Source organism: Hydra vulgaris, chromosome 05 (genome assembly GCF_038396675.1).
Source record: "Hydra vulgaris chromosome 05, alternate assembly HydraT2T_AEP".
NCBI lineage: Eukaryota > Metazoa > Cnidaria > Hydrozoa > Anthoathecata > Hydridae > Hydra > Hydra vulgaris.
The window spans coordinates 2,384,212-2,405,445 of record NC_088924.1 but is presented as its reverse complement, the minus strand read 5'-3'; the positions used below and the strand labels follow the sequence as shown (position 1 = coordinate 2,405,445).

General features: G+C 27.8%; 2 protein-coding genes across 2 annotated transcripts; one reads left to right on the top strand and one right to left on the bottom strand.

Moving 5' to 3' along the window:
• Window positions 1-4,108: 4,108 nt before the first annotated feature.
• On the bottom strand, window positions 4,109-7,371 carry LOC136071793 (secreted frizzled-related protein 3-like). The gene is made up of 4 exons (XM_065797088.1): window positions 6,277-7,371; window positions 5,427-5,516; window positions 4,960-5,043; window positions 4,109-4,828 (listed from the first exon to the last, which is right to left on the bottom strand). Exons 1-4 carry the CDS (start codon window positions 6,836-6,838, stop codon window positions 4,524-4,526), a joined length of 1,041 nt encoding a protein of 346 aa, XP_065653160.1. The 5' UTR covers window positions 6,839-7,371; the 3' UTR covers window positions 4,109-4,523.
• Window positions 7,372-15,496: 8,125 nt separating this feature from the next.
• On the top strand, window positions 15,497-16,600 carry LOC136080107 (zinc finger MYM-type protein 1-like). Its single transcript, XM_065796716.1, has 3 exons — window positions 15,497-15,592; window positions 15,933-16,459; window positions 16,501-16,600. Exons 1-3 carry the CDS (start codon window positions 15,497-15,499, stop codon window positions 16,598-16,600), a joined length of 723 nt encoding a protein of 240 aa, XP_065652788.1.
• The last annotated feature ends 4,634 nt before the right edge of the window (window positions 16,601-21,234 follow it).

The window sequence follows — 21,234 nt, the reverse complement described above, 5'->3', positions numbered from 1 at the left end:
TACATACACACGGACGACATATATATGGACTTAGGCCCATACAATTAGACTTATGCCCTTAAGTAGCTAAACGATGTTTTATGGCTGGTAAATTCAGATTGTTAATAGATCAAAGAAAGTAACGGCTGTTTGCAATGTCAGAAAAAAGTTGTTGAAGGTAAGAGGAAGGTTTTGTGTTGGTGATCCCAGACAAACTGGCAATTTAGAAGTTGAACAGTATAACAAAGTTTGAGAATCTTAGAAGTAAGATGATGTACATTATTATTGAGTTTGTAATTCTGAAAATGCATCATCTTTAATGCCTCGTTTTGAAGATGAGATACCCTTCTTACAGCTTGCTGTTGGATTTTTATGATTAACATAATCATTTATTTTTGAACACCTGTTACAGGTTTTTAAATTAAACAATTTGTGATTTTGCACAAATTTGTTGTAACTTAATCTTTCTTAAAAAAACAATTTTGATAAAATTCCGCTTGGGAAAATCTTTTTTTCTTTTAATTTAAATTCTCATAATAATTCTCTAATCACAGACACACACCTACACGCAAACACACCTACGCGCAAACACACCTACACGCAAACACACCTTCATGCAAACACACAAACATAAATATTACTTTTGATGCTATTTCATAAGCTATTAAAATCTTTCATAAGCTATTAAAATCTTTCATGAGCTATTAAAATATTTCATAAAGCTGTTAAAATATTTCATAAGCTATTAAAATCTTTTGCAATCTTCATAATCTTTTCTGAGCATAGCTTAGTTTTTAATTTAAATCCTCACTTTGCTGAGTCATTTGTGTCAAACTGTAGAATTTTTATTAAACTATCTGATTTTTTGACTGCAATAAGTTTTGATGCTTGAAAGAGTATAATGTAAGTTTCTTGCATAAAACAGAAACGCAAATTGTACAAACTACTTAAGTTTAAAAAAAAAGAGGAGTAAATCAAATGATATTTCAACAGAAACATTTTTTCAATTAATTACAAGTCAAAGAAATCTGTTTGGTACATTCTCTCTAAGCAAAACTGCTCTTTGCCCAGTTCTAAATAAATTCTTCTTGGTTGCTTTTTCTCTTTTGATTTTGCTAATCAAGAACAAAACTGCACACCTCTTTCCTTTTTTGTATCAAATAAAGCACTCTGATCTTGACGTGGAACAAAAACTTTTATATTTGTATTTCAATTTTGATCTAGTAGTAGTAGTAGTAGTAGTAGTAGTAGTAGTAGTAGTAGTAGTAGTAGTAGTAGTAGTAGTAGTAGACTAGTAGTAGTAGTAGTAGTAGTAGTAGTAGTAGTAGTAGTAGTAGTAGTAGTAGTAGTAGTAGTAGTAGTAGTAGTAGTAGTAGTAGTAGTAGTAGTAGTAGTAGTAGTAGTAGTAGTAGTAGTAGTAGTAGTAGTAGTAGTAGTAGTAGTAGTAGTAGTAGTAGTAGTAGTAGTAGTAGTAGTGATCCACCTTGTAGATTCTTGAACATCGTAAAGTCAGAAGGTCATTTAACCAAATCAGAGAATTATGATTTTCCAAACAACGTCGCTCTGGTCTACTTTATCATGAAAATGATGTCTGCAGGCAAAGGAATGTAGTGAATTTGACTTTTGAGAGTATTGGCTTAGGCACATTTATTGTTTCTAACAGTTGTGTCCCTGCAAGTAGCAACAATATTTTGTTCAACATGATCAAAACCCAACAAGAAAAATATATGTTTAACAAAAAATTTCTATTTAAAACAAACTTACTGAGAGATATTCAACAAAAAGTTCATTTAGTCTTTTTAATGATTCCAAATACTTAACATAGTTTGATTCTTTCAAACAATAATGAATATATGGATTAAAAATTTTATTAAACTAAAATTATAGTATCACTAGAATAGGAATTAATTAATCTAAAAGCAAATTATAATTATTGATTAATCGTTTCATATTTTACATATTCACAGATACATAGATATTAGGTGATATGTTTTAAGGCAAAAAATATTAAAAACAACAGTTTGAAACTAACTTACTAATTTATTTAAAAAATAAATCAGAAAAAAACCTTATTAATATCTAAAACAAAAAAATACCAAAGTGTTGCAAAGTTTTCATCAAACTTTTTTTTTTTTTTTTTTGTCTTTTTAAATACAATAATTTTTTTTTGTACTTTGTAATTTCTATAAAATTTAAAATCTTAACTTTAAAAATTTTAAATTTTAAATTAAGTGTATTTTTTATGTCAGCTTAGTATACGCATTTTTACATGATAGCTTTGTTTAGCTGCTTATTTTAATTTTTTTTTAACTGTAATCATCCCATCTAAGTAGCATCTAATTGAAGAAATTATGTAATTTTATCAAAATAGTAATATTCACTGATTTCATTAAAATAATTTGTAATATTGACTGAGTATCAAAACTTCGATGCACAAGTTTTTGCAAGATTATAAGGATTGATTTTTCTAATTTTTTATAGACAATTAGGATTCATTACAAAATAATTAGATTAATTTTTTTACAACATTCGAGTAAAATTTTGATAAACTTTTTTATTTTCAAGTCATCTATTTCGATTTTTATGTTTTGAATTTGAAGAAATAGTCCATATAGACACATTTGTTTCGAGAAAATATAACAGTAAGAAAATATAAAAGTAAAGCATTTGTAAAGAATATGAAGAATGTTTTCCATCGTTAAGAATTGCATGTTTAGATGCTTTAAGTTTCAATCTGATGTGCAATGTTTTGCCTCCATTCAGTTTCTTCCGAGTGCATTCAACAGTTGATCTGTTCAAAAATATTTCTTTCTTTTAATCTCCTGCTTTTACCATAAAGTTATTTAAAGTTATTTAAAGCTAATTGTTGCTTTTACCTAAAAGCCACCGAAAGTTAAGATTACAGTCATTTTAGAACTGCTTCCTTTGGACCTTGTGCAACTGTATCGTGCAACCATCGTTTGGACCTTGTGCAACTAGAAGATTGAAATTTAATTTTGCATGTCTTTCTTATTAAGAGTTTACATCTTCAACTTTTTGACTTTTACGGTTAGCAGTTTGATTTTAAATATTTTTTTTTACTTCATTGTATTTCTGGGATTAAAAATAACTTTTTTTTGCAGACTAAGGTTTTCTAGTTTGTTTTTATCCCCAAACACATATTTCTTGTTGATCTTGGATCAAGTAAATAGTCAATATCTTTCTTTTCTGAAGCAAACAGCAGCGATCATTTTGAATATTTTAAACTGTATTATCTGCAGAAAAGTCAGAGGGCTTTGTCACTTCTTTTTTTATTGCTGACTATTTTTTATAGAAATGGAAAAAACTTTGTAGCGAGCATTTTGCCATAGCTTCTAAAAAAATATATATTTAATGGTTTGCCAAATAAGTAACTTTTCTGTTCTTTTCTAAAGCTTATAACTTTCCATATGTTTCTACAAGGTTTCAAAAGGTGAATGTTTTTGAAAGTTTCAGAGCACTTTGGAAGATATGAGATTGTTCAGAGAAAATTCTGCAGGGTTCTAGAACATTTTGAAAATGTTTTTAGAATATTCTCGTCACAGCTATTATAAAAGTTCTTTAGAAAGTTTCATTTTTGATAAAATTTCCTCTAGCTATAATCAAGGTTCTTTCAAATTTAAGCTTTTAGCTCTAGAGATTTATGGCTTAGCATAAAGCCGAAATCTCAGGAGGAGAGGGCGGGGGGGACAGGGGTGGAACACGCCTCTTTTTAACCATGTTTTTAATTGGAAATTCAAAATAAACAATACTGTTTAACTAGTAAATAGTCAATATTGTAACACAACGGGCAAAAAAAACTAGCCTCAACTCTGCGAAATGCAACTGAAGCAAAGCGGTTAGCTTTTTTTTTTAAATGCGCAATGCGCAGTTTGATCCCCCAGCCTTATGAGAGACATTGGTAAGGATGACGTCATAAACATGCTTTTTAACAAGACTGTTAAAAAGCATGAAACTCTTCTAGACTTTTTGAAAAGACTTCTTTAAGCTCCTAAACATCTGAAATTCCAAAAAAATTCAGCAATTTTATTGCCCTCTTCATTAAAATAGAAATTTTAACATTTTTAAGATTTTAAATTTTAAGTTTTTAGATTTTAATAACAAAAAAACGCAATTGTACTTTATATCTTTATTAAATGTGTACATTATTATTTTTATTTCAATGAATGAAAAAGAGGTTGTGTTTTTAATATAATAGTATTTACAGAAATTTTAACAAACATCTAAATATTTACAATGAAAACATTTAAATATTTACAATGAAAGTTAACGGATATGATTGTTAAGGTATAAAGGAATTTAATTATTATAAATTTTATTTACATTCAAAGTTAATCTTTTGCGATATTCATAATGTTTTGTTCAAGTTCATAAATAATTATTTGGTTACATAATTATTCATGACTTTTTTTTAAGCTTAATTTATCTTAGAATGATTTCTTCGTCTTTTATCTTTTTCATTTTTTATGATATGTCTTCTACCGTCATTTTTGTAATAATATTGATACCATAATTTTGAACCTTAATCAAGTAAATGGAACTTCCTTCTTTTTAACAAAATAAACATTGTTATAGATGTACGAATAATTGCTTGAGCCTGTTTTACTCTTAAAAAACTTTTCAGAGTTTTTTTTCCATTGACGAATCAATCGTTTCCATGGCGTTGTGCTTTCAATAATAGCTGAATTACTATCAATGAGTAACTGCTTCTTTTCAGCTTTGTTTTCCACACCAAATACAAGGTATTTTTTCTTGATTTGAAAACGAGGGCAAGAGCACAAAGAATTCGAATATACTTTTACCGTTTTATGACGAAATAGTATTTTTTTTCCTAAAATTTTAAAAGCATTTTTGTAAATATTTACGTAAATAACTAGCTAATGTTTTACATAGAACTGATAATTTAGTAATATAGTCCTGAAATTATCCTCATCATAAAAAAAAATATCGTTAAAAAGTTACCTTTTTTAAAAATTCTATTCAACTTAAATTTTAGTTTTAACTTTTGATGCTTTTGTGTCATCGAGAGAAGAGTTCCTTCAATTACTAAAAGTATAAAGTATTATCAATTTTAACTAAACATTTAAATATAGTATCAGGCTTAAAGAGCAATAAATGACAGAAAATTTTAAATGCTGGCAGCCATTATTCTAATTTTTTTTAAAGCTTCGTTATTTTTGAAAACATTTTTAGATATTTAAAATAAAAAATATTAAAATAACATATATAATGTTTAAGAATATAAAAATTTTAGAAATATAAACTTATAACAACATCATTATATATAATAAAACTTTTCATTATATTTAAAAAAGTAAAGTCAAAAGCTTCAAAATATTATTATAGAAAATTTAGGTAGACCGCCAGTTCAGTATATCGGTAAATCAAATGCGCGGGTGCCAATTAAAAACAATCTAAACAAAGAATACCGTAATCGGAGCTGTCGTAATGAGACTGTTCAAGCGTTTTTGGTTTTAGACATGATGAACATTCGGAATCAACACTTGTCTTTTTGGCGTCTAAAAATTTAAAACAATAAAATCTAAATTAATAGGAATATGAGAATAAATTTTAAAAAATATAAAATTTATAAAGATTTTATTTGAATTCTAAAGTAATAAAAAGTCTCAGTATTTAAGTGTTACATCATGGCCAAAGTTTTTTTTTCCATGTTAATGTTAAAGAAATATTATATATTATTTAAATAGTTTTTCATCTTTTTGTGGCATTGCAGCGAACAAAATGTCGTCATTCAGAATGTTGTCATGTTATTGTGTATTTTGTAATGATGTCATCGTAGTAAATTAATGAGTTGTTACCAAGTCAGTGAATTCGAAAAGGAAACTGATAAAATCAAAAACTAAATGTGCTGATATTAAATTTGATAAAACTTTACTCGAGTAATAGGTAAAATATATTTTTATTTCCGAACAGCAGAAATATTAATCGGTTTTCGGATCTTATCAAAAGAATACAAAAGTGTAAATTTCCGCCAATAAAATTTAATAGGATTACTTCTTTGTAGCATATTATAACTTTCTATTAAAAAAAATTTATGCAAGTAACTTTTACAAGTATTCTGGCAGTCCCTCTTTTTTTAAAAAAAATAAAATGAAATAATATGAATATAATTTATATATAAAATAAAATGAAATAAATTTAATATAAAATAATAATATATTGTATATTATTGTTATAATCAAAAAAACTTTTTATGCATATCCTTTTTTAAAAGTGAAATTACCTTAAAAAAATACAAGTTAGAAAAAGGAATGCTACCTTTATTATATCCCACAATCGAATCAGGTTTAATGCATACGTCACTTTCGTACTCAGGTAGTTTATCACAGTCAAATTCGGTAGGCCACTCTACAAGAGATTCTTCAAACGCAGAACTGCACTCACTTTTAACTTTGTTGCAAACGGACTTGCAAGGCTTAACTACATGGTTGTAATTTTCAAAACATATCGGATTAAAAGTCATACAAAAAAGAAACAGCATGTCTTCTGAGCATTTTGCAACTGGAAGGTCGTCTAATTTTAAATCAGTGTACCAAGTTTTTTTAGTAGAAAACGTTTGGTTGTAGCCTAGTTTTTCACAAACATTTATTGTCAACGGTTCGCAACGTTGCTGTTTCTTATGAAGTATTTCCATTAAAAACTGGGTGAGCTGCTCCTCTTCGTTTATTGATTTTCCATCATCACTGGTTATTAGGCCATCACCTTCAGTTCTTTTACTATCAACACCAGGCGTTCCAACATCATTGTTATGGTATTCGTTTTTGCAGAAGTATTGACAACTGGAACAAAGCAGTACAAAACAGTAAATAAAGATTTCCATAATCTTCAGAAATTTAGCAGATGATAGCAGCAGATGATAGCAGCAGATGATATCAAACCTTTTAACTAATTTTATAAGTTTTTTGTTACAGTAATTATTTTGCAGCGAGTCATCAATTGTTCAACTTCCTTGGATTTTAAATCGATGCTACAATAATGCATAGCTTTATACAAATCCAGTAAATTGTTTTTCATAATCTTGTTTGTCGGCATTATTTACAATTTAAAAAATGCTTATCACTAAAATTAGCAATTAATTAGAAGCGAAAAAAATAAATTTTGTTAAAGTTATCGATGAGAAAGTTTGAATTAGCATTAACTACGTTAATATAAACAATGACGTCAATTAACGACATGAATTTATTTTGGCAAGATTTTTATAACGGCTCGTGCTATACCTTGTTCGATAATTTCTTTCATTAAAAACTCATTGATTTTAAATAATGTTTTGCTATTTTTGGTATTTTCATACCAAAGAAATGCATTTCACAGATTAACTATAAAACCTCGTTTTTAATCAGAAAATGACCAATTATCTTTTATTTTTTGTTTATTTTTTTTTAAATAATATTTTAAACAATTGCTGCTTCAAAGAAATAAATTACGAAGATTTGTAAATATTTGTTTATAGAAAACTAATTAAGTTTTATTGGATGAAATAAAAATTCTCTACAGCGTGTTTAATGAAGATTGCTGTATTTTAAAAAATATTTACGGTTAATACTATTAACCGTAAATATTTATTAACTTAATAGGGGCTTACGTAATGAATGCGCCAATTAGAATTTTGGGTATATTATCGTAATAGGTATTGGCTTCAGTCATCCTTTATTTTAAACTTTATTTGATACGTACTAAATACCTTCTAAATTGTATAAATAAAATAACAGAAATAATAAGAAAAACATTAACATTGTTATTGTTCTGCATAAGTAAACCTTTACAACTAGCATTATTTAAGATAAATATAACATTGACCGACATTACCATTGGAGAATAAAGTATAAAAATATCCCAACAACCTATCTGAAAAAACGTAAAAAACGCATCCCTAAATCGATGCTTCTAGAAAAACATTACAAAATTTAAGTTTATGTCTAATAGTAAATTAACTTTTCCTGTAGTCTAATAAAGAAAAGAAATTGGAAAATTGGCGCTACATCACTACACCCACAACAAACATAATTTTTTTGTGCAAAAGCTGAATAGTAGTAATCAATATACAAACTCACTCTCCACCCGGGCATGAAAAAATTAATAGTAGTAGTAGTAGTGATAGGCTGTCATTGATTTTTAAACACAAGCAACTGGAATTGAACCCACTGAGACAGTATTATTAACTTTTTATCAAGTTCCAATAACCCTAGAGTGAATAAAATACAAACTCACTTCGAGAACTTGAAAAATAAAGAACTTATTAATCAAGTAAATTATTGGAAAACCACTTCTTTCACATTGGAAAACCGCTTTGGAAAACCGCATTAGATAATTGCTTTTATTTTTCAAGCAAATTTTATGACTTTTAATGGTTTTTCTTTTAATTCTAAACTTTATGATCCTTTAATTTAATAACTTAAATTTAGACAGAAAACTGAAAAATAAATTTAAAGCCAAAATGAGGTAAGTTTTGTTGCGGGAGAATATTTAAATGGAAAATTATTTAAGTTACCAAACCTTTTACATTAGAAGATTGCAAATACATTAGAAGACTGCTAGTACATAAGAACTTAAATTCCGTAAGACTGCTAGTACATAAGAACTTAAATTCCGTAAGACTGCTAGTATATAAGAACTTAAATTCCGTAAGACTGCTAGTACATAAGAACTTAAATTCCGTAAGACTGCTAGTACATAAGAACTTAAATTCCGTAAGACTGCTAGTACATAAGAACTTAAATTCCGTAAGACTGCTAGTACATAAGAACTTAAATTCCGTAAGACTGCTAGTACATAAGAACTTAAATTCCGTAAGACTGCTAGTACATAAGAACTTAAATTCCGTAAGACTGCTAGTACATAAGAACTTAAATTCCGTAAGACTGCTAGTACATAAGAACTTAAATTCCGTAAGACTGCTAGTACATAAGAACTTAAATTCCGTAAGACTGCTAGTACATAAGAACTTAAATTCCGTAAGACTGCTAGTACATAAGAACTTAAATTCCGTAAGACTGCTAGTACATAAGAACTTAAATTCAAAAGAACTTCCGCATCAGGAATATTGTGAATAGGAAAATGAGCAATAAAAAAGTGAGAAAAAGTTTTAGGTCATTTTTGAGTAAACTATAATTCAGATTTGGCAACAACAGATTGTCAAAAAACCAGAAATATATTACGAGAGCGTGAAATAAAGCATATTCAGTAAGGATCAACTTTAAAGGATTCATTCCCCCTCCTGCCTCTAACAAATAGAAAATATAAAGTATAAAATATATCAATTTTTTATTTACTTAATTAAAATTTTACCTCTTATCTTAAATGTGATTCTTGAAATGTAATCTGAATTCTAGATTTTTTTCTTTAGCTATCAACAATTTGTTATTTATTTTATATTTTTTAATAAATAGGTTGTAAATTTATCTTTTTAGTAAGTAGAGTTTAAGCTTTTGTAAATACATTTCTCTTTTATTTGTATTTTTTTCTTCTTTATTGAATTTTACTCTCTTCACGAACGTTGTTTTTGAAATTTTCCTTTAACTAACTAATAATTATTTTTATTATTTTACTTTTATATTTTTCAATTAATAGATTGTAAAAAAAGATATTACTTTTTTTTTAGGTTATTTAGGTGCTCGCAGAAGTCCTTACGGTCTTATCACGTAACACTGCGGGAGAGCATTTAACCAGAAGTCCACGCCTCCTTCCTTACCAATGTCTTATATTATATAATTACTTTTATATTGTATAAACAAACAACAACAAAAAAAGATTGTCGTTATTCTTTGTTGGCTTTTTTAAACTTCTGGCCTATATATAAGAATGGAGGGCACTGTCATGCCATACCTTGGTAATTTTGAAACCGCAATTTTTTTCTGAGGCTCTTTTATTCAGAATTTACATACCACGTTGCCCGATGAGAAACTCAATTTCTTGATGATCAATAAAAAATGTTTTTTATTAATCCAAAAATTTTTTTATTGATCCAATAAAATCTTTTTTGGTAAATCAAATGGCAACTAATTGCAAATTAGATTCCTTGTGGAAAATATAATGCATTTGTTTTAAAATTTGTTATTGCGCTGAAAAGAAAAATTTCAAATAAAATAAAAACTTTATAATATTAAAGGATTGAATAAGTTTTTCATTAGGTGAAAAAATTACAAATTTTAAATTCAATTAAAGTTATTTTAAAAAAATGCTGCTAATCGAAATATTTAAAATTTAGTGCAATAAGTGATATCTTTTTTCTTTTTTTTTTTTTTAACAGAGCATCGTTAAATAGTAAATAATAAGGAAGTTTTCTGCTGCCCTCCTCTTTAATCTTGTTTTTATGTCAGAGTTGGCTGTTAGCTCCCTTAACACGAAGTCAAAACTGTAACCACGGCGCTACGGTAGCTATTTTTACAGTTCTTGCAAGCCTTAACATCAAATATAAAGAAATAAAAATTAAGTAAAAAAGTTTAAAAATTTTCATAAAAAAAAGTAAGAAGGAATAATACTTCTTAAATTAATTTTAATAAATTAAAATTGTCTGCGATTAAAATGTCAACGATTATGTAATCGTTACTTAAATGATAAATCTTAATTTTTTTAATTGAATATTCTATTCACGCTTCACCTGCTTCATCTTTTAATCTGTTTTAATTAAATTCAATATTTTGATTGGTTAAATAACATTAGTTATGTCAAGTTATTGATAGATATATAAATACACAAAAACTCATTCTAAAATGCTTTTATATCGTGCCAAACTCAAAATGATTTGTTTGCCAAATCAATTATACGAATGATTCATATTATACGAGGAATTTTAATCTTGAGTGGAATTATAAAACAAGGCTCGAATCCAATCTGCACCCTTTCAAAATAATTGCTTAATTTAATTTAAATAAAAATCTTTTTTTGTGCGACAGCTTGAAAATAAATTAGAAGATAAATAGGTAAGGGTAGCAAACGCAAAGTTTGTTTGCAAACATCTTCCATTTTTATGATTCCACAAAAGTTTAATTTTGGGCAAATAATAATTTCACTAAAAAATTCTATACTTTGACTTTTTTTTAAATTAAAAAATTAAAGAATGTTTAAACTCAATATAAAAAAACTAAACATATATCTATGCATTTTTTTTAAGCATTTTCAAGATGCTTTTTAAATTAAATTCATTTTTCTCAGCAGTGTTAAGTTGCTTTTTAAGTTAAATTTTGTCTTTGAGCTTTTAAATTGCTTTACCTTATAGATTTATATAGATTTATTTGGTTTTTACACTTAGTTAAAAAAAAATGTTCTATAAATATAAATTAAAAGAAAGAAAACAACCAAATATCACTATTGAATTATAATTTGACTATAATGGGATAAAACATCTCAAGTCTTCTTTTTGCTGCGGTTATGTAAATTTTTTATTTATGTATTAAATACTGTATAACGTAAAATTTTTTAATTATGTATTAAATAAATTATATAAAATAAAAAAATATGAAACAGTCTATGTGTAAATATATCAAAATTATTATTATAGGAATATTATTCATCAATTATGGATGGCTCGAGTTTCAACAAAGGAAAGAGGCGTTTAATTTTTATGTCTTCTTGAAATTATTATACATGAGGAAATTTGGTTAAAATGTCAATTAAAGCTTTGTATACAATAAAAAATATTTCGAAAGCTCTTTTTTTGGGCAAATTGGTAACCAACGAAGTGATTGTAAATAATTTTTTAAATTTAAATAGAAAAAAGAAGGACATGCATACCAACATTTAATCGTAAGTTAGCTATGATACAAAAAATGGTGTCTGTGACAAAAGGTTTTGTAAGACATAAACGGATTTGAAGAAAAGCACAAGTATGGTAGTAGTATAAAATTGTGTAGTTTAGATGTTCATAGAGTGTGTTTTAACGTCAAGGGTTTTTACAAGGGTAATGTAGTTGGTGTGTTTGTGTGGTAGATGTAATTTCTGTACCTTTTTTGAATTTAGCAGTTTTTTTCTTCGATTCAAAATAAAAAGGTACTGTTTCTTTTTGGTTTAGCAAAAGTTCAATTTCTATATACTATTTTATGACCCCATTATTTAAGCAGATTCAATAATTATTTTGAGAATATATCTGACAGGACTATAAAAAGATTATTATTGGTTATTACGTAATGATAAACTTCTATTGGTTATTACATAACGATAAACTTTCTTTATGTTACTTGTAATAAATACCATTGTCTTTTTTATAACAAATACGGCAGAAACAATCATGGAATATAGAAATGAGTTTAATACGCTTAGATTTGGTCATTCTGTTGATCTTGCTCTCAGTCATAATTATCTTGATCCAATAGAAATGTAGAGTCAGGATTAGGATCCAATAGAAATAAAGGGTTTTAAGAGTGCAAGTATGATGCTAGCCATTTAAGTGCAACTTCTGCAATGTCAAATTTATTCTTAATACGGTCAATAAGCAGGATGAGATCAATTGCAACAAATAAATAAACAACGCGGTAACTCAAAGATAACTAAAAATGAGACTTTTTGTCACCGAGAACCGCTAAGATTAAACGCGTTAAATAATTGCTCATTGATAAAAGAAATTGATGGATTAAGAATAGTTACATTAAGATAACATTAAGATTAACAGAATGAACTTTTGAGAGGTTTCTGTGAGTTTAATTTGTTGGGTTTATTGAGAGATAGATTTCTGTAAATACTACGCATAGTTTTCTAAATAAATATAATGTCTCTATCGACTTACAATTGTAATTGAAATCACTAAATCTTGTTTGTCAAAATCAATGATCAAATTTTCTTTTAAATATTACAATCTGGTGTTTTATAACTTTTTTTATGTTGTTGCGAACCTAGAAAGTCTTATTCATTACTAGAAAGTCTTATTCTGCTATGGTCATTTTTGCGCAGCAGCATTAATTTCGGACACTGTACCTGAACAGTGGATGAAGTTAAACATCACTCCCAACTTTCTTAAAGTTGGGAGTGATGTTTAACTTCAAAAGTTAAACATCACTCCCAACGAGAGTTGATGTTTAAAGCAAATCTAAAGTTTTCAGTTACGTTGCAAACGCATTTTACAAACAAGGTCCTACACAAACGTATTCTACACAAGTTAAAAACATACAACATTTGCAAAAAGTTACTTTCTAAAAATTTCTAAAATTGTGAACAACGTTTTGTGCTAGGAGAGTTACGTTACTGATAGGAAAAACGTTTCAAGTGGAGTTTCTTAAGTCACTACTAATTATCCCGTTTATAAACAATCTCCATAATAATATCACAAAATAATACTAAACAATCACAAAATAATACTATACGCTGATGACAGTAAAATTTTTTAATTAATAAAGTTTGCATCGGAAATCACAACGCTTCAGGCAGGAATTGACAGCGCGGCTATATGGTCAAATAAATTGCTCATGCACTTTAACGTCTATAAATTTAAAGTAATCTATGTAGGTTGTCCGTAAAAAAGTGACATGGATACTCCATGGAAACCACCAATAGCATACGTCACATACTTGCAACGAAAACTGTTGAATGTGATCTCGACGTTCTTGTCTCAAATGACCCGATAGTCATAATGTAAATCTAAAAAATACATTGCGCATGCTCAGCCTTGTGGTGAACACTCTAAATAACGTACTTCCGGCAGCACATCTTAAAATTGCCATCCTAGCCTGGTTCCCGTATAACGAAACAAAAATAAAGTTACTGATGATGTTTAAGACCGCATCATTAAGACAATATTATCTATTAACCATAGGGATAAAATTAAACGTTTGTAGACACTCGGAATTACTACACTTTAAAATGCCATTTACGGAGAAACATAATCCAGCACTTCAAGATACTAATATGCCCTGATCAGTTTTTATTTTTTTTTTATTTTTATATAATTTGAAGTGATAAGCAGAATAAATTACGCATTAATTATATTAAATTAGCAATTGGACTTTGATCGCCTTTTGAGGGATTTTCTTTCTTATGCTAACCATCTACCGCGTGTGCACAATATAGTTTGGAATTTATAAGATTGTTGTCAGTTTTTTTATAGTTGGCCTAAGTATTTTGCTCTTCAGTATGTTGCTTAATGCCTTGTATTACAGTATACAGTCTTGAAAAAGGTAAACATTTGTATTTCAATTATTGTTTTTAGTTTTAGTATTAACTTTATTGTTATCATATATAATTTGTATTCTGCCTACTGAGCATAGTGAGCTTTTCATATAATCTTTAATATTATTCAATATTATGCTTATTGCATAATGGTTTAAACTTATACTAATACATACCTTTTAGGATTCTTAATTTAAAAAGTGATGATCGTTTATAGTAAAAAGTTTAGTGACGCAGAAAACCGAAAACAATCTCATGCAAAAAATGAAGCTCAAGCGAAAATACTTTTAAAGACTGCTAAGTTAGAAACATATTTTAGCTTTACAGATAAACAGCCTCATATATCGCCAAGTAAGTTTACATTTTATTAATTTTGCAAATATATTATACATATAGGTACATATTGTTATGTTATTTATTGTTTATACTTCAAATTGTTATTTATACTACATATTGTTATGTTATTTATTAATTAATGTAAATAATTTATATCTTAAATGTAGGTATGTGTAGTAATCGTTATTTATGCTTTTAGTTGAAAATGTAGTAAATAATACAAGCAATCAAAATGATCACAGCTTTATTGTTAATGAGAATAACCTATCAAATCCAGACGATCTAATATTAATATTATCAATTAAGATTAGTACTGAAACTAATAAAACTCCATTGACTACAGAATCCGAAAAACTAAATTATACACCCTGTTTGTCCATGCATGAACATAACAAGCTCGAATATTTATTGTAAAATCTTTATTTAAAATTTGATATAATTTATAAATAATATCCTTTGGTACATGCATGTTATATAAAATTTATTATACTTTTCTCTATAGAAACCAAAATGATCACAGATTCACTGTTACTAAAGATAATCTATCATATCCAGAAAATTTTAAATTATTAAATAACAGCAGTACAGAAACGAGTAAAACTCTATTGTCTTTAAAATTGGAAGAAATAAATGATACACCACGTTTGCCAATGAATGAACATAACAGTCTTCCTAAACAATGTATTGTTCCTGAGTAAGCTTTTTTTAATTTTTTAATTTTTTTCATGGTAGGTTACAATTATAAACATGCACATAGGTAGACTATTTTTTTTATTCGCTTGTTATGTTAAGTTATGTTTGAAAATAAATTATTAATAAGTATAATACATTTTGTACATACACTCTGTACATTTTAAACGATACCTATATCCTCTAGTTATATTATATTATACATTTATCTCTATTATCTAATGCTTGAATATTTTTTGTAGAATTTTTTTTATATAATTTGTTATAAACTTTGATTAAAATTTTTTGGTTTTTGTAAATTAAATAAATATATTTTCTCTTTAGAAATGACCCTGCCAACTGGATAAAAAATTGAGAAATGATAGATTATTTATCAATCGATGGATTTAACCAAAATTTAGAGAAAAATAATTTCCAAAAGTCAAAAAGAATTTACACTCAAATAATTGGTGGGGTAAGACGTACTTGTTTTTGATATTTGTCAAAAAGTATTTTTGTATCTACTCTTGTTAATGGTGAAAAAATTAACTGAACATTTTCGATTTACTCAGAAAGTAACAATATCTTGTGCTCCTGCTATTTATTTGGTGGCATACACCAAATAAACACCTTAAACTTTTAATCCATCACAACTGTAAATAGCTAATGTAATAGAAAATAATTTTAAAACCTGTTGATATAAGAGATATAAACATATCGCTATTTGAAATGGCAAGCTCCAAAACTCATGAAAACTTTGACAGAAATTCACCACACAATTTGTGTCTGTGCTCATAAAGTTCATTATCTAAAAGTTTGCCACAGTTGGTTTTTCAGATTGGAAAAAAGGAGAAGAAAAAATCAAGCGTCATGAAAATTCACAACACCACAAATTGTGTGTAATGAATATTACAGAAAGAAAAGAAGTATTAAATCGATTTGATCAAAAGCTAAAGTATCAAGTAGAAACGGAAATAAATTATTGGAAAAATATATTGACAAGAGTTGTAGGTGTTGTGAAACCCCTTTCTTCTCGTGAAATGTCTTTTAGAGGTGAAGATGATCGTTTTGGATCTGTTCATAATGGGAACTTCATGATAAGCATAGAGTTTATTGCTCAGTTTGATCCTTTTTTAGCACAACACATTGAGAATTTTGGAAATAAAGGAAAAGGTTCAATATCGTACCTATCATTTAATACATATAAGCAGATTATAAGTATAATGGCAGATAATGTTATTCAACAAATGGTGAAAGAAATAAAGAAAGCTAAATTCTTTTCCATCAGTATTGATTCTACTCCTAACATTAGCCATGTAGATCAACTGTCATTCATTTTTCGGTATGTTCAAAAGAATGGCTGTCCGGTAGAAAAATTTTTAGGGTTTTACCCAATTCTGGTCATAAATCTGAAGAATTAGAAGATGCTGTGTTTTTAGTTTTAGAATCGAATGGATTAGATATTAACAATTGTTGTGGTTAAAGTTACGGCAATGCGTCTAATATGTCTGGTAGATATACAGGACTTCAAGCTCGCATTAAAGAAGTTAATCCTTTAGCTGCATTTGTACCATGCTCGGCACACTCTTTAAATCTTGTTGGTGAATGCGCTGTGGACTGTTGTATTCATGCTTCTGAATTTTTTATTCTGCTTCAAAATATTTGTAAATTTTTCAGTGCCTCTACATATAGATGGGAAATACTTCAGAAGAATTTGATTAAAAAAGAAAATGTATCACTTAAAAAACTTAAATCAGATACCAGGTGGTCGGCAAGATCTGATGCAAGTATTAGTTTAAACAAAAATTTGATAGAAATAATTAATGCACTGTCTTTTATCAAAGATGATAAAACAGAAAAATCTATTTCAAGATCAGAAGCTAACGGGCTATATTTAAAACTAGACAGTCTTGAAACAGCCATACTGGCCACATTATGGGACGATATACTAGAAAGATTCAACAAAACTAGTAAATAATTGCAGTCAGTTGAGTTAGAAACAGTTATAAGTTTATACGAATCTTTAATTCGATATGTATTAGATTTAAGGAGTATGTTTGGTATCTATAAAGAGAGAGAGCAATTAATAAGTCGGAACACAAAACATATCAAAAAATACGCAAAAGAAAAAGAAAACTAACTGCAGATGAAAAAAAGAGACTCTTTAAGAATTAATACATATTGTGCTATTATTGATAAACTTCATTCTGAACTAGAAAGAAGAAAATTGTGCTATGATGAAGCCAATAAAAAATTTATTTTTTTATTTCAAATAATAAAACTATCGCCATCAGAAGTTTACAAAAAAGCAGAAATACCTCAAAATATATATAAAAATAATCTTTCGCCTTCATTTGCTACCGAGTGTATACAATTCAGAAGTTATTTAATGAGTTTAGCTGAAATTCATGAGCTGTTTCCTCAGATATAGCATTAAGAATATATTTTTTTATATATTACATTATTTCCGTAGATATAGCACTAAGAATATATCTATGCTGCCCAAAGTCCAATTGTTCAGCCGAGAGATCATTTTCAGCATTAAAGAGGGTTAAATCTTATTGGAGGTCGCGAATGACAGGTGATCGTTTTAATAGGTTGGCAATTCTATCTATAGAATAAGCACTTATCATAGATATAAACTTTAACTATATTATAAATACATTTACAAAACAAAACTCACATAGAAAATTATAATTTTCTATAGTGATTAATATAACTTGATATATGTTTGTATAGAAAATGTTTTTGTTTTTAATAATCACCCCATATCAAAGTTGACATCGATTCTTAAAAAAGGGCGCTTAAAGGAACAGTGACCCAGGGCGCCAAAAATTCAAATACGTCTCTGCCCAAATATATATATATATATATATATATATATATATATATATATATATATATATATATATATATATATATATATATATATATATATATATATATATATATATATATATATGTATAAATATATATATACACCTATATATATAAACGCATACACATATATATATACATATACACATACACATATACACAAACACATATATACATATACATTATAAACAATTTTTTTTATCACATATAATGATAATAACAACAAAAACTGCAATAATAATCACAATTTGGAAAATATAATAAAGAATTTTAATATATATTTGTTGACATTTAGTTGTATTTTTTAAATAAAATATTGAAAAGCTTGGTTTTAAAATCAGTAATTGAATTGAGTGATTTAAGATCAATAGGTTGTTTCTATCATAAGCTAGCACATTGATTTATATGCAAAAATCATTTCTCAGTAAAAATTATTTACATACTTGTTAAGGAAATTTTAAAATTATTTGAATTCTTTTGTTTAGAATTATCATGATTTTGTCAGTTTATTTTGTTTGGACAGTGTGTCCAAACAAAAGCTTTAGATTTTATAACTTTTTTTTTTTTTTTTGCTTCAGGTTTTTATATTGTTTAAAGATACTTTTCTCTTTTTTATATTTTCAAAAAAAGTTTTTTTTTTTTAATTTTTGAAACTTTTTTACTAAATCTGATAATGAACCTAAAGAACATTTTTGAGTTTTTAGATTTATTATTTTTTATCTTTATTTGAGGCGACCAAAGAAATCCTTACGGTCTTATCACAGAGTACCGCTGAAGAGCATGTGAAAGGAAGTTAACGCCTCCTTCCTTACTTTAGATCCTTCCTAAGATCAATTTTGCTAAACAGCTTTAAACTGATTTTTGTGAAAATTTGTTTAAAAAGTACCTAAATAATTCTACTCTAATTTTTACTGATTTAAAAATTAGAGAACCCAAAATAACCGATTCCTCTAACCTCTATAAGAAACGTCTGATCTGGAGCAAATCCAATGACAACTCAATCTCTATGCATATCGAAACATTGGATTGGCATTCGGCATTTGACAGCTTAAAAATTTCCTAAAAATATCAAATATATATCGACAAATACAACGAAGCAACCTCATTACACGTCCTGTCAATGACTACCTCTTACACTAACAAGAATAAAACATGGGTGACCAAAGATGTTGCAAACCCTGTCATATTGAAAAGCAAACTCTGGGGCAAATTTATCGCAGCTAGTCGAACAAACAAGCCAACTCTACGCGAACAGCCTAAAAAAGCAAGCAAAGTAGTAAAAAAACTAGTTAAATCAGCAGTTCTTACTTACAAAATGGAACTGGTAAATAATAGCAGGCATGACCCAAAATCATTTTCCTCAAAAATGATTTTTGGGTCAAAACGTAAACTTCTTGTACGTCAAAAGTAAACTTTTTATTTACTTTTGACGTACCACTTGTACGTCAAAAGTAAACAAGAAGCACACGACCGCATAAGTCAACTTGAAACAAATAGTAATATTAAAACTACAACAGATCCTAAAATAATCTGCAGCACACTAAACAAATTTTTTCAATCAGTTTTCGAAATTGAGCCGCTAGGGCCTATCCCAACATTCAACCCTCGTTCCACAAGCATAAACCAACAGAGCATACTCGCATCATACCAACCCTTCAAAGAAAAACTTTCGGACTTGAACAAAACAAAATCAATGGACTTCGACGGCATTTACCTGCGCATCCTGTAATACTGTGCTGCAGGTTTTGCTATCCCACTAAGCATTATATTCTCTGAATTGCTTAAAGCTGGCAAAGTACCGTCTCAATGGAAGAAAGCCGAAATTACTCTTATCTTCAAAAAAGGATGCAAGTCGAACCTCTTAAACTAACAACCTATCTCACTTACTTCTGTCTCTTGCAAGGTAATGGAAAGCCTTGTACACAGGCACATTACTGACCACTTGAACAAAAAACAACTCATCAGCTCTGCTCAACACGAGTTCCAAAAGAAAAAAGGTTGAGTCGCAAACCTGGGGTGAAATGCAAGAAGCGAACTTGAAGTTTTAAGTCACACGTCAAGTCTAAAGTTTGACTTGAGCAAATGCAAAAAGTGAACTTGAACTCAAGTCTAACTTGAAAACCGGCCGTTTTCATGTTAGATATAAAAAGCCAACATGAAAAAGTTAAAATTTTTTTCAAATGCAAAAAGCGAACTTGAAATTTCAAGTAATACTTCAAATCTGAAGTCTGACTAAAGTGTTATGCAAGTCTTTTTAAGACCAGTCTTGAAAGCAAACTTGAAACAAAAAAGCAAACCGCCATTATCATTTTGTAAATATGTGGTAAAAAGTTACATAGAATTTTTGTCAATTTAATCAAATCATTAGTGAATTACTAATGAATCATTATTTTATACTATATGATTATATTTCACCATTACACCATTAACTGTCAATTGTATGCTACTGCTTCATTACAGGTGAGAAAATATTTATATTATCACAATAACTATATTAGAATAACTATAACAATACTAAATTAAATAAATATATATATATACGCATATATATATATATATATATATATATATATATATATATATATATATATATATATATATATATATATATATATATATATATATATATATATATATATATATATATATATATATATATATATTAAAAAGCATGCTTTAATACTTTTAATTGCAATCGTCATTAAAAATTTCATCATAAAGTAATGCGTGACTTTTAAAACGTGTGTCTACGTGATTTTTAACACGTATAATTACAATTCACCAATTTTACGATTGATCATGCCCTCTTTGTGAATTAACTCACATTTCTAGTTTTTGTGGGCCTTACTGCTCGGCTGGAGTGCGTTACGTGTAGTTCGTTGTGTTCTTGAGAATTATTTCAAACTTGAAGAACATTATTGAACTACATTTTCTTTTAGCGTTTTCAGTTTTATTTTTTGGTCTATAGAAAATAAAGTTGAATGATTCTGAAATTCTGAAAGTTTAGAATCCGGCAGCTGTGAATTGTAACGTGAATATACTTGATTCGCTGTTTCGACGTTGAACGACATATCTACGGCTTGTCACATTTTGTTTCTTAAGTTGGTTTTACCCAAACATTGTCACCCTTTTTGAATTTCTTTTTTACATCCTTCTTGTCTGCATTCCTCCGTGTATCGACACCTGCAATAAAACAAGTTGGGTTTCTCCTAAATTGGTGAGATGAACTTTAAGCACAGT

Coding starts and splice junctions, on each gene's coding strand:
- LOC136071793 (XM_065797088.1), bottom strand. CDS start 6,838: ATGGAAATCTTTATTTACTGTTTTGTACTGCTTTGTTCCAGTTGTCAA. Junction 5,044..5,426: donor TTACGACAGCTCCGATTACG/GTATTCTTTGTT, acceptor TTATACTTTTAG/TAATTGAAGGAACTCTTCTC. Junction 4,829..4,959: donor GAATAGAATTTTTAAAAAAG/GTAACTTTTTAA, acceptor TTAAAATTTTAG/GAAAAAAAATACTATTTCGT.
- LOC136080107 (XM_065796716.1), top strand. CDS start 15,497: ATGATAGATTATTTATCAATCGATGGATTTAACCAAAATTTAGAGAAA. Junction 15,593..15,932: donor ACACTCAAATAATTGGTGGG/GTAAGACGTACT, acceptor ATTATCTAAAAG/TTTGCCACAGTTGGTTTTTC. Junction 16,460..16,500: donor CAACTGTCATTCATTTTTCG/GTATGTTCAAAA, acceptor AAAAATTTTTAG/GGTTTTACCCAATTCTGGTC.